This window comes from Manis pentadactyla, chromosome 3 (genome assembly GCF_030020395.1).
Source record: "Manis pentadactyla isolate mManPen7 chromosome 3, mManPen7.hap1, whole genome shotgun sequence".
NCBI lineage: Eukaryota > Metazoa > Chordata > Mammalia > Pholidota > Manidae > Manis > Manis pentadactyla.
The window spans coordinates 209,599,508-209,613,759 of NC_080021.1; the positions used below are offsets into that span (position 1 = coordinate 209,599,508).

The 14,252-nt window shown below is 42.9% G+C and overlaps 1 protein-coding gene across 1 annotated transcript in view; it reads left to right on the forward strand.

The window, feature by feature from the left end:
- LOC130683128 (olfactory receptor 1J4-like) overlaps positions 1-3,911 on the forward strand; it is a 28,011-nt gene extending 24,100 nt beyond the window's left edge. Inside the window, 2 exon segments of the mRNA XM_057499409.1 lie at positions 2,921-3,063; positions 3,066-3,911. Of these exon segments, the coding sequence (XP_057355392.1) occupies positions 2,921-3,063; positions 3,066-3,865 (943 nt within the window). The 3' untranslated portion in view covers positions 3,866-3,911.
- The last annotated feature ends 10,341 nt before the right edge of the window (positions 3,912-14,252 follow it).

The following is a 14,252-nucleotide window of genomic DNA, read 5'->3' on the forward strand; positions in this document are numbered from 1 at the left end:
ATGCTGAGGGTTTGGAGAACAGTCTAGAAGAGGTGTCTGGACTCAAAGCTGAGCAGCACAGGTCAGAAGGTGGTGGGAATCTACTCTTGCAGGTGGATCTGCCTGAGTGTGTGTATGAGTATCTCTGTGCTCATGTGTGTTTCTGTGTGTGTGTATGTTGTCAGCTTGTGTATGTGTTGCTTGATAGTTGCCTGGGTGTGTGTGTGTGCCATGTGTACTATGTGTCTGACTACAGCCTGATTTTTTTCCTGACTTAGATCCAATCTGGGGTCTGTATTAGTGCAAATGCACCAGGTTATCAGCCTCTTAACGTGTGACTAGGGACTCCGGATTCGGGCCTGTGATCCTCAATATTCACATCGTGTCGTCAGACAGGAGCATTTCTCCACTGGACGGGAGTGACAGCTGAGTGGATCACAGCCCAGCAGTTGGGGTAAGATTGTTGTCTCCATCTTGGGAGAAAAAACCTTCCGACCTTCCAAGGAACAGGGTCAGAGGGCTCACACCTCTGCTCACACAGGGTGCTAGTACCATGTGACTGTGTGTGGGGATGCATCCAGGGTGAGAGCAGGACATGTCCTGTGTGCTGGCCTCTGCATGTCTGCACCATGTGAGTGTTACCATGTGCATGGATGCTGGCGGTGGTTTAATGATGGTGCCTGTGACTGATGACGTGCTCCTCGCTGATGGCCACCCTGGAAGGGGGTGGGTCAGAAGGGACCAAAGCCCACCTCTCAGTGATGGGTGTATGTGTGCTGCTTGTTGGAGTGTTTGGTGGGTGTGCGTGGGTGTTGTTGGATCAGGTTGCTTATGAGATTCTTGAATTGTGTGTGGTTCTGTATGTTTTTGGTGGTGGGTCTGTATAGTGATGAGTTATGTATATGTGGTGTGTGAGTTGTGTTTTTCCCCAGATGTTTGGTGGTTGTGTATCAGTGGTGCATTGTGAGTGTTTTTGTGGGTGACATTATTGCATATGGTGTATTTCTAACAATGTGTGTAATTTATGGCTTGTATGCATATGAGTGTTTAGGAATGAAGCACTACTGGCTTTCCTTCCCTTAGAATGGGAATCCGACATGGGTGAATGGAATCCTCAACTGAGCAATGTGTATGTGTGTGTGTATGTGTGTGTGTGCACCTGGTTGGGGGATTCTGACTTGCAACCATGATTTCCAGTATGTCTTATGCACCCTCCCTGTGGAGCTCCGCCAGCTGAGGTAACCGGTGCCCCAGCACTCTGTCCTGAAGAGGACCTGCTGTCACTGTCACACACCTGCATGTGACTGAGGCCCTCGGGTTCCTGACCCTTCACGTGCACTTACCATCCCAAGCAAAGACAGTTAGGCACTGTGCTGGGTGAAGTTTGAGGGCAGAAGCCACACCAAGTGGCAGTAAGACCTTGGGAAGGTCACTAAACCCTGTGGCCTCAGGTTACATGTCCATAGAATGGAAGCTTACAGGCTCTCATAAGTACCTATGGCTAGAATACAAGTTCATGTATGTGAACCTTTGTCAGCTGTAGAGTATACAGATATGAATGAAGGAGTCACCTAGCCTGAGCTCTAGAGTAGTTTTGGACTTCAGGTTCCTTGCAGCCAAAGATAACACAAGGTGTAGGTGCTCATAACTACTGAAGTGGGGGAGTTCCATGTTGAGGGCTGGGTTTTGATCACACAACATTAGATTGTAGTACATAAAGCAAGTAATATTTGCTGATTTTCAACTACAGAAAATATTAATTATATATAAATTCCTATGAATTTATATATATACACAAATATACATATATTGATATATAAACCACCATATTTAATCTATATATGTGGGGTGCATATATATGCATAGTATATATATTAACCATATGTATGTTTATTTACATATATACTAGAGCTATATACACACACATACATTCCAAATACACATACACAGATGGAATATATATATATACTTGTATAAATATATTGGATACTTACTGAGGGGTGGCATATATAGGTATAAATATATTTTCATCTATACATGTGTGTGTGTGTATCTATAAATATGGGTATATATGTATTCCATCTCTGACAGTTACTGTTGTATGCTTACGGACTTTACAGAATTTATGTTTCCGTTTGCAACAGTTGAAGTGGGAAAGGACACTACTTCTTTGTGCAGCAATGAAGATTTCATGTGACAAAGGAAGACTGATGTTGGATTTCAGTAGGAAATGCATGGAGAGCCCTTTGCATATTAGCTGCCACATAGTTTGATCCCCAATACATTCACCATTATCATAAAAGATCATTGGAGGATATTCTGCGTTGGGAGTGATGCGGGCATCAAAGGGTCTAAACGACCACCCATTTCTAGAGCACTGATGAGCTTAGGGCTCTGGGCTGACGGGACGGGCCAGCTCACAGGAGGAGAGTGACAGTGCGCCAACACCACGGCAGCACCGGAGTCTCATGTTACTTTAAGGCAGAAACAACTGACACCAGTTTGTGGGGCTCATCTACTATTCCCGCCACAGTGAACTATTAGGGACTGGCTCTGACACAATGCCATAAATAACACCCATAAGCTCATGAAATAGCATAGCACAGAGGGCAGGGCCCGTGTATTCCTGCTCCCTGCTGCATTCTCACTTCCTAGTGGAGGGCAGGGTCCAGACTCCAAGTTCAATTCAATAGATACAGGTTGGATGAAACCATGAATGTCCTCCTGCTTCTGTGCGTGAGGGGATCTTCGCTGCTTTTAGTGTGATATTTCCAGGAGCCAGACTGGGAAGCACAGACAAGGCATGTATTTACTGGAGGGACAAATTAATAGGAATGTCACATAAAAGACACTGTTTTCACAAAATATAATGGAGACGGTACCTCTATCATTTTTTCTCATATTCCTCTCCCTCCCTTATCCCCAGCAGGTAACAGCCCAGTATGGGGCGAGAAAACCAGAGCAGCGTGTCCGAGTTCCTCCTCCTGGGGCTCCCCTTCCCCCCGGAGCAGCAGGGTGTGCTCTTCGCCCTGTTCCTGGGCATGTACCTGACCACAGTGCTGGGGAACCTGCTCATCATCCTGCTGTCAGGCTGGACTCGCGCCTCCACACCCCCATGTACTTCCTCCTCAGCCACCTGGCACTCTCTGACGTCTCCTTTGCATCGATCGCTGTCCCAAAGATGCTGACGAACACGCAGAGGCAGTGCCGATCTATCACATATTCTGGGTGCATTTCACAGGTGTATTTCTTTGTATTCTTTGGTTCTCTTGACAGCTTTCTTCTCACAGTGATGGCGTATGACAGGTATGTGGCCATCTGTCACCCTCTCCACTACACCAGCATCATGAGGGACGAGGTGTGTATCCTCCTTGTGGTTGGGTGCTGGTTGTTTTCTTTTGCCCGGGCTCTGATGCACACCCTCCTTATGAACCACCTGTCCTTCCATGCAGGGACGATCATTCCCCACTTCTTTTGTGATCTTGCTGTTGTGCTCAAGTCCTCCTGCTCAAACACCTCCCTCAATGAGCTGCTCATCCTCCCTGAAGGCGGATTAGTCCTCTTTCTGTTAGTGAGTGGGATCTTGGGCTCATATGTCCACATTACAGTCATCATCCTGAAGGTCCCCTCCCTCCAAAAATTCTCCAAAGTCTTGTCTACATGTGGCTCTCACCTCTCTGTAGTGCTTTTATACTATGGGACAATTGCAGGTGTTTACTATTTCCCTGCATCAGGGAAGTTTGAAGACAAGAACATAATTTCTTCTGTGATGTACATGGTGGTCACCCCCATGCTGAACCCCTTCATCTACAGCCTGAGGAATAACGATATGAAACGTGCTCTTCAGAAAATATTCAGATCCAAGAATGCCCCCTGGGGTCATTAATTCAATCCCCCTGTGCTGGGCACTCATGGGAGCTGTAAAGTAGCTCTCCTTTAAAAGATGTAACTTGGACAGCTCTTGTGCCCACAATCCCCCATTCTCAATTTATGTCTCCTCTCACCTTCTCTTCACCTGTTTGTTTACTTTCCCTACCTGCTCTCTGAATTCTGTGTATTAATGTTGTACAGTGAAATTCCAAGGTGTCCTTTGATGTTCACTTCAAGCTTGTGAGACTTGTGTGTACACCTCCCTGGGCTTTAAGAAATCTTATCTCCCTCTTTTTCTTCAGGGGTTGCCTTTATCTGTTACATAACCACGCATCTTGACATGAATTTTCTTTTTAGCACCAAACTTCCTTTATTTCATTTGCGAGGAATTTGGAAGAAATTACCAAGCTTCTTTACCAAGGAAGTTACCGAACTGCTTTACCTACTGAATGGTGTATGTCACAGGTGGCATTAACTTATATCATTTAAATGTGTATTTTATTTATTCCTCAGCACAAGGTACTGATAAGGCTGCTAATACTCTCCATGTTTCCAGAGGAACAAACTAAACCCCAGTGACACCAATATGTCCCAGTATTACAACCTAATGTCAGACATGTGAGACTTTAAAACCATGTGTTAAACCATCTAAGTTTGTTGCCATTATCCTGATCTTTAACACCATCCACCAGTTTGGAAGTTTTGATCCTGAAGTAAGGCAAAGAATAAGTACTCTTTAATGTTTCATTTAAAAATATCATTATACTTATGGTTAACTCATTCTCAAAGTTTATAGATTTCAAATATGTCCTTATACTTCAATATGTTCATCCAGAAGTCCTTCAGGATAAAATGAAAAGATACTGGATGGTGACTCCAATCCTACTAAGACACAAAACTCACTGGTAAAGCCACTACACAGGTAAAAGTCAAAGCCTGCATTATTGTACTTGTTTGTAACTCCTTTTTTTGGCATTCTATCTGATTAAAAGACAAATTCCTAAAACAATAACTGTAAATCTATTTTAATGGGCACACAATGTAAAAAGTGGCACTTGTGACAACAAAGTAGAGGGGGAGGGGTGGACATGAACAGGACCAGAGTTTTGTACACTGTCACAGCTTAGGTGGCACTAATTCAAACTACGTTGCTTAAGTATAAGATGATAATCATAATTTCCAAGGAAAGCACCAAGAAAATAATTAAAATATATACAGAAAAGGAATATTAAATGAAAATAAAAAAGATACACTGAAAGAAATTATACACAAAAGAAGGCAGTGTGGAAATTTCAAGAATAAAGCACATAGTCAGCAAGCAGAAATCAAATAGCAAAATGGCAGAAGCGAATACTTCCTTATCAGTAAGTGCCTTAAATATAAATAGATCATAATCTTGCATTAAAAGGCAGTGATTTGAGGATGGATTTTTTAAAAAAGCTTTATCCTTCTATACACTGTTTTTAAGTGACTTACTTTAGACCCATGACTTGAAGAGGTTGAAAAATGAAAGGATGGAACTAGATATTCCATGCAAAAGGGTAACCAAAGAAGAACTAGGGGAGCTATACTAATTTGAGCAAAAACTACTTTAAGTCAAAAACTATTACAATAGTGCAAGAAGAATTTTCATATTGATTGATTAAAATGTCAATCCATCAAGAAGGTGTAACAATTGTAAACATAGGCATATTATATAGAACCCCCCAAATATATGAAGCAAAACTTGACAGAATTACAAAAGAAACTCCCCAGAAAAAAATGGGCTAAACTGGAATAGATAATTTCCAAATATGTTCAAATGGCCAACTAACAGTGAAAAGATGCTCAATATCATTATTCGTTAGGAAAATTAAAATCAGAAACCACTATGAAAATGTAAATCAAATCAATATTTCACACCCCCCGGATGACCATTTCTTTTTGGAGTATAGTTGATATACAATCATATATCAGTTTCAAGTATACAACAGAGTGGATCAACAGTTATACACATTATTAAATCCTCGCCCCAACTCGTGCCATTACTATGTGTTAACATAGCAAGATGTTACAGCACCATTCATCGGCGATATGCTCCATGCTGCACTTCCATCCCTGTGACCAACTTACATTATGATTGAGATTTTTGGGCCCCTTTATCCCCCTTACCCTCTCCACCCACTCATCCCAACCCAACCCCTGTGCTAACCACCAGCCACTTCTCAATGTCTATGGGTCTACTGTTGTTTTGTTACCTGTGTTTTGTTTTGTTTTTAGATTCGACAAACAAGTGAAACCATATGGTATTTGTCTTTTTCCACCAGGCTTATTTCGTTTAGCATAATATCCTCAAGGCCTATCCATGTTGTCAACAATAGGAGGATTTCTTTGTTTTTTATGGCTAAATAATATTCCATTGTGTATACATACCACTTCTTTATGTTTTCATTGATTGATGGACACTTTGTTTGCTTCAATACCTTGGACAATATAAATGATATGGCAATAAACACAGAGATTCATACATCTTTTACATCAGGGACTTTGTTTTCTGTAGGTAAATTCCTAGAAGTACATTACTTCTGGTTGCAAGGTATTTTTATTTTCAGTTTTGGAGGAACCTCCATACTGCTTTCCATAGTGGCTGAGCCAATTTAATTCCCACCAACAGTGCAGAAGGGTTCCCTTTTCTCCACTTCCTCACCAACACTTGTTATTTATTGTTTTTTGGATAGTGGCCACCCTGACTGGTATGAGGTGATATCTCATTGTGGTTTTGATTTCTATTTCCCTGATGATTAGCATTGTGGAGCATCTTTAAATGTGTCTCTTGGCCACCTGTATGTCTTCTTTGGAAAAATGTCTGTTCAGGTACCCTGCCCATTTTGTAATCAGATTATTTGTTTTCTTTTATGATGAGTTGTATGGCTTCTTTATATATTCTGGATATTATCCCCTGACCAGATATATCATTGGTAAATATCTTCTCCCATTCCATAGGTTGCCCTTTAGTTTTGTTGATGGTGTCCTTTGCTGTACAGAAGCTTTTTAGCCTGATGTAGTTTCACTTGTTCAGTTTTCATTTTGTTTCCCTTGCCTGGAGAGACACATCAAGAAAAAAATCGCATGCTTTTATTCAAGAGTTTATTGCCTATGTTTTCTTCTAAGAATTTCATGGTTTCATGTCTTATATTAAGTCTTTAACTCATTTCCAGTATACTTTTGTGTGTGGAGTTAGACAGTGATCTAGTTTCTTTCTCTTGCATGGAGCTGACCAGTTTCCCCAACACCATTGATTGAAGAGACTGTCTTTTCCCCACTGCATATTCATGGCTCCTTTATTATACATTAATCGACCATGGATGCGTGGGTTTATTTCTGGGCTCTCCATTCTGTTCCATTGAACTGTAAGACTGTTCTTGTGCCAATGTCATATTGTCTTGATTACTGTAGTTTTGTAGTAACAATTTGAAATCAGGGAGCATGACTATTCCAGCTTTGTTTTTTTTTCTCAAGATTGCTTTGGCTATTTGGAATTTTTTGTGGTTTCATACAAATTTTAGGGTTCTTTGCTTTAGTTCAATGAAAAATGCCATTGGCATTTGGATTGGGATTGCTTTAAATCTGGAGATTGCTTTGGGCAGCCTGGCCATTTTAACAATATTAATTCTTCCTATCCATGAGCATAGAATAGCTTTCCATTTACCTGTGTCACCCTCAACTTTATCCACTGATGTTTTATAGTTTTCAGGGTACAGATAATTTTTCACCTCCCAGGTTAGATTTATTCCTGGGTATTTTAATTTTTTTTGATGCAACTTAACTGGGATTGTTTTCTTAATTATCTTTCTGTTATTTTTTAAATATATTATTTGTATATAGAAACACAAGGGATTTCTATACATTGATTTTGGATCCTGCAACTTTACTGCATTTATTAATTTTTAAATAGTTTTTTGGTGGAGTCTTTATGGTCTTCTGTATATAGTATCATGCAATGTGCAAATAGACACAATTTTACTTATCCTTAGGAGAGGGATATTCCCAATCAACAACAGGATTCAGGTTCAGGACAAAGCACCAAACTCCAGGTAGTCATCATGGCACTGGAAAATGTCCCGGGCAACAATTGTCTCCAATAACACACCTTGAGCAACTGGCCATTTGGTCTGGTCAACAGCAACAATTTCTCATTCAGGGTTGCCTTATCTGGTGTAAAGAACTCTGGGAATTCCTTGCCTCCCAAATATCAGAGATACAAATCAAGATCACTCATGTCTGTGCTCAGGTCCAGTCTAATGCCTAAGCTAATAGACATGAACACATTTTAGAAACCAGGACCAAAACTGCCTCAGATGACAATCTAGTGTCCACTTCTTTCCTTTTGGCTCAATGGGCTTGTCCACGTTAGGTCATAGAAGAGACTCTGCCCTTGTGTCGTGGGCTCCTTCCCAAAGGGTGTTCCCTCTCCTCTGTCATGGATCAGACAGTGACAAACCTATGCCCCTTATGCAACAAGACCCATCACTGGCTACATAATCACTAGGGTGACATCCCAATGAAAATTCTACGTAGTCACAGGAAAAGAGATCTTTTGAGCCACTTCTCTCAAACTGATGTGAGTAGTGATGCCATGACCCTGGTAGATTTCTCCAACAGCATTTTACTCACCACTACCATGAGTCATACCACTGTTCAAACTACCATACAGGGCTTCGTTAAAACACTAACTCATTCCTTTTGGAGTCCACACAATGCTGACAGTGACCAAGATACTGACTTTACTTCTCAAAAAACACAACATTGCACTCTTGATCAAGGAATTCAATGGGACTTCATCTTCCCTATTTGTCACTGGCTGCTGGTTTCACAGAATATCACAGTGATTGCTTACTAATCTTACTGAAATTACAGTAAACAAATGGTCTTCTAAATAGTATCCACCTGCCAATGGTCCTATTTACTCTAGATTCTGAATGTTGGGTCTCTCTATTCCATATTAAAATACCCCAAAGACCTTAATTGCCTTTCTTTGCACTCTGATGTGGCACCTCCCATGTCAGTTTTAAGAAGGCCTTTTTGAACTAGGCATTCACCCCCATCAACTACACTCTGAACCATCCCATCCATTCTCATTCTTGCCATCATTCCAGCTGGGATGGAAGCCAAGGACAGATTGTTAGTGATGAACCAGTACTATTTAATGCCATTAAGTATATACTAGAGCTGTTCTGCCACCCTGATAATTTGCCTAGTTTGCAAGCTCTGCCAAAGTTTTCTGGCTCTAAAGGATATTTAGTTAATAATGCCAATCATGATCTCAATAACAAAGTGGAAGTCATTGCTCAGTCCCACTCCTGCAGCAGTTGTGTATAGCTGAGAAAGGTAAAAAAAGATTAAAATTGGTTTCATCCAAGAGAATTGTCAATTAAGAAATGTAGAGCCCCATCAGCTAAACAGATCTGGAAAAGGGGTATGAACTAGTCCAGACTATCTCCATATTAGTCAGTGTCCCCTGTGCCTCAGGTCATAGCACCCACATAGTACAAATGCTCTTACTTAGACTTCACAACTTTAATAGCCTGGAAATGACTACATTGGATAACAGCTTTGGCCTAGAACACTGCAAGCTATTGGTTGGACCCCACCTAGCAACAGGACAGCCACTGGGCTATATTTCAGCCATGCTGCCATGCCACCCACAATTATTTGGGCTGTTCAATACCACAGTCATACCTAATCATTAGCTGATGCCATAATTGCACTTCCATGTTGCTGGTAAATTTCTACAGAATTTAAAGCAGTTCCTATTGATCATTCTAAACGCACAAGGCAGCCACATCACATAGGATGCTTATTCATGCCCCAGTGTTAAGTCTCTTGATTTAATGCCCTATGTCCACATCCCATCTATTAAAATTCATGTCAGACCATAACTGAAAGGGGAATGGGAAACCTAATGTTGGGATGCAGACAGCAAGCCCCTTTAGAATTATTTTGTCTCCAACGTCATGCCAATATAGCAGCAGCTTTCCTGCATCAAGGGGTGTGTCATTTTCCAGCTGCTTTTATACATTTCTGCACCTCCCTGAGCAGTGAGGCTTTATGCCTCAAAGATTGTTACACACTCAGTGAGATCCATGACCTCAACCAACGCCATGACAGCCTGAAGGGCCACCAGATGAATTCATATGACATTAATGAGATCTGCAGCTGGGCCCTGCCTGAGGGTGTCATCACACCTACGTCTGGACTTAACACTATTGATGACATCAGACTCAGCTGGATTCATCCCTGCATGTAGCAGCAAACCGCAGCTGGGCCCATGCAGTATGATGACGTCAGCCCTACAGCTGGACCCATCCCTGATCATGAGGTCAGACCCCCAGCTGCCCTCATCTGCAATGGTGACCTTGATCCACCCACTGGCCTCACCCAGGTGGAAGTCTCTGTGATCTGCAGCCCTCTGTGCGTCTCCATCAAAGCTCCCTTCACCCTCTAACCCCTCCTGCTCTTCTATCCCTTCTTCACCATCCCCACCCCAACCCCAAACATCACAGGCTACTTTCCCCTCTCCTTCCACCTCTGCACCTCAGGCTCCTCCCCCAGACTCTGCCTTTCTAGCCCGGCTCTCTGATAATACCGCTGTTACCGCTGTTATTGAAGGATGCATTACACAATAATTTTATGTAAGCCATTGTGAGTGAAAGCCATGTTTTAAAGCATAGGAATCTTGGGGTGTGCCACAGAGAACCCTCTCAACTGCCTCGCCATGTTGAGCCTATCCGACTGGTCTCAAAGAAGCCTTCAGATTAACACAGCCCACCCTCTCTCCCTCTCTCTGGTGGGCTTCATTTCTGAACCTAAACCCTGGAGGGTCTCCCAGTCTTGCCCTTAGACACTAACCCCAGCTACCCGGAGCAGCCCCGTACTTCGTCCTCATCCAAATGCTCCCTAGCAGCATATTGGCTCTTGGCTGCCCATGCGAAATGCTAAGTGTGAGATTGTAGTCCATGAAGGATTTTTTTGTTTTTTGGCTAACTATCCCTCACTCCTATGCTAATTTATTCTTCCAACTCAGGCTTTTTCTCATAATTTGATTTACACTCTGCATTTTGAGTTCTTGCCCCTAAACAAAGTTCACCAACATTATTCTCACCTGCAGGCCCTCATGCAATCCAATTACTCAGTTGCCCTTATTCTGCTGACCAGTTGGGGGTCACTGGCGCTTCCGTGGAGGCCACAACATTACACGACAAAATGAAATCACTGATGACAATGAGTATTTGTGCACAATAATGTCCAAGTTGCCACAGCCCTCAGATCCCCAAAGAGGGCAATGCTCCCTGGCAGCCTGTCTGCTGGTAGCGCCTAGACTTAGGTCATCTGCTGGCCGGCCAAGGGGGCTTCTGTGTCCTTACAGGTCCTTACTGCCACATGCGGAAAAACAGTAAGGCAAAACTGCTCAGATAGCAGAGCACACGGTCTCTTTCTCCAGAAGAAACCTTTACTCTATCCCACCTCTTAGGCACTACAAAGTCCAAAAGCCAATCCCTCTGCTTTTACTAACCCAACTCAGACCACCCAGGTCTCCCCGAGGTGTCCTTTGTGTGAGTAATAAACATTCTCCTAAATTCTCTCCCTGCTGAAGAGTGAAGAGCTTCTGACACATGAACTGAATCATGTGCCTTCTGATAATGTGAGCGGTGGTGTGCCTACTGAGATGTGTAGGCTGAATCTAGAATTCATGCACACACACACACACACACACACACACTAAAGCAAATATGATAAAACGTTAGCTGTCATGCAGTGCAGAAGAGGAGATACAGGATTTCATACTATCATCCTTACAACTTTTTTCTAAGTATTAAATCATTTAAAAATTAAGTTAAAAAATAGTCTGAGTCCCAACTGGAATCATGTCCAAGAAAAGTTTGAACTTGGAATTGTGCCCCAGAAGAAAGGAGTCCAAGACATATCTGGCATTAGGGAGCCAGTCCCATGTGACTCCAGTTCCCTCTGGCTCCTGGACACATGGCTCCCTACCAGCAGTAAGAAATTGGCCAATTAACCTGTGGTGGCTCCTCCTTCACTACGAAGATAAGCTGATGGTCCAGGAGGCAGTCTGCAAGAGGGGTGTAAACTCACCAACCATGAGCACAGGTGAGAAGAACCTGAAATTCTGTACTTGGTGATGGATCTGCCTGTGCGCTTGTGGGTTTGTGCATGAGTATGTCTGTGCTCATGAGGGTGTGTGTGTCTGCATGTATGTTGTAAGTTTGTGTACATGTTGTTAGACAATTGCATGTGCGTGTGTACTATATTAGACTACAGTCTGACTTTTTCCTGAGTTAGGTCCTGTCTGGGGTCTGTGTTAGTGCAAGTACACAGGTCATCAGTCAGCTAACGTGTGGCAAGGGACTCTGGATTCATGCCTGTGAGGGTCAGTATTTGCCTCCTGTTGTCAGACAGGTGCACTTGCCCACCGGGCGGGAGTCACAGCTGAGCGGGTCAGAGCCCAGTCCCGGGGGCAAGACTGCTGTCTTCACTGTGGAGAAGTCTCCCGACCTTCTCAGGAATAGGGTCAGAGGGCTCATAGCTCTGCTCACAGCGGGTGCTAGTGCCGTGTGACTGTGTGGGGACATGTCTGGGTGTGAGAGCAGGACGTGTCCTATGTGCTGGCCTCTGTGTGTCTGCACCATGTGTGTTTTACCACGTGCATGGACAATAGTGATGGTTTAGTGATGGTGCCTGTGACCGAAGAGGCTTAGCTGCCCCCGCTGTCAGGCTCCTGGGGAAGGGGGTGGGTCAGAAGGGGTCGAAGCTCACCTCTCGGTGATGGGGGTAGGTGCACTGCTTCTTGTAGTGAGTGTGTGGTGGGTGTGCGTGGGTGTTGTTGAAGCATGTTTCTTGTGAGAGTTTGCTATTGTGTGTTGTCCTGTGTGTTTTTGTGATGTGTATGTATAGTGATGAGTTATGTGTATGTGGTGTGTGAGTTCTGTGTTTCAGTAGATGTGTGGTGTTTGTCTGTCAGTGGTGCATTGTGGGTGTATATGTGGGTCACATATTATTGCATACTGTGCATGCGTTACCTTGTCCATAATTTATGACTTGTATGCATATGAGTGTTTAGGAATGAGGCACATACTGGTGTTCCTTCCCATAGAATAGGAATCAGTCACAGGTGAATGGAATCCTCAACTCAGAAGTAAGTGTGTGTGTGTGTGTGTGTGTGTGTGTGTGCGCGCGCGCGCGCATGGTTAGGGGATTATACTTGCAACCATGATCTCAACTATTTCATACGCACTCTCCCTGTGGGGCCCCAACAGCTGAGATAACCAGTGCCCCAGCACTCTGTTCTGAAGAGGATCTGCGGTCACTGCTGCACACCTGAGTGTGACTGAGGCCCTCAGAGTCTCCTGACCCTTCATTTGCAGTTACCATCCCAGGCAGAGATTCTTAGGCACCGTGCTGGGTGAAGTTTGAGGGCAGAAGCCACACCAAGTGGCAGTGAGACCTTGGCAAGGTCACTAAACCCTGTGGCCTCAGGTTACATGTCTATAGAATGGAAGCCTACAGGCCCTCATAAACATCTGTGGCTAGAATACAAGTTCATGTTTGTGCGAGCCTTTGTCAACTGTAAAATATACAGATGTGAATGAAGGAGTTACCTAGCCCGAGCACTAGGGCAATTTTGGACTTCAGATTCCTTGCAGTCAAAGATAACACAGGGTGTAGGTGCTCATAACCACCTAAAGGGGAGTTTCATGTTAAAGCATGGGTTCTGATCACACAATAATATTAGGTTGAATTACACTAAATAGCAATATTTAATCATGCTCAACCACAGAAAATGGCAATTACATAGTCCTGTATTTGTACATATTTATGGAATATAGCATATATATAAACCTATATTTTAATTTTTACATATCAGTATATACACACATATATATCTTATATATGTGTTTGTGTATATATATGTTTCAGATGTTTAGATATATTCCATCCATATAAGTATACATATAAACATACTCATATGTAGATGGAATGTATATATAGATGGAATGCATATGCGTACATATATATTCCCATTTCTGGATGTATGTGTTTATGTATATTTATGTATCCCATCTTCACAAGCTGCTGTTGCATGCCTATGGAAGTTTTATGATTTGTGGTTCCTTTTCCTAACAGCTTAAATGGGAAAAAACACCCAATCTTGCTGCAGATCTGAGATTTTATCTGGTAATGGAGGCGGATGTTGGATTTCAGTAGGAAGTGCATGTAAAGCCCTTAGCATAGTCCCCCACACATAGAATAATCCCAATATGTTCCCCATTTTCATAAAAGATTCTTCGCGGATATTCTGGGTTGAGAATGATTCTGACGTCAATGGGCTCTAAACGACCATCGAT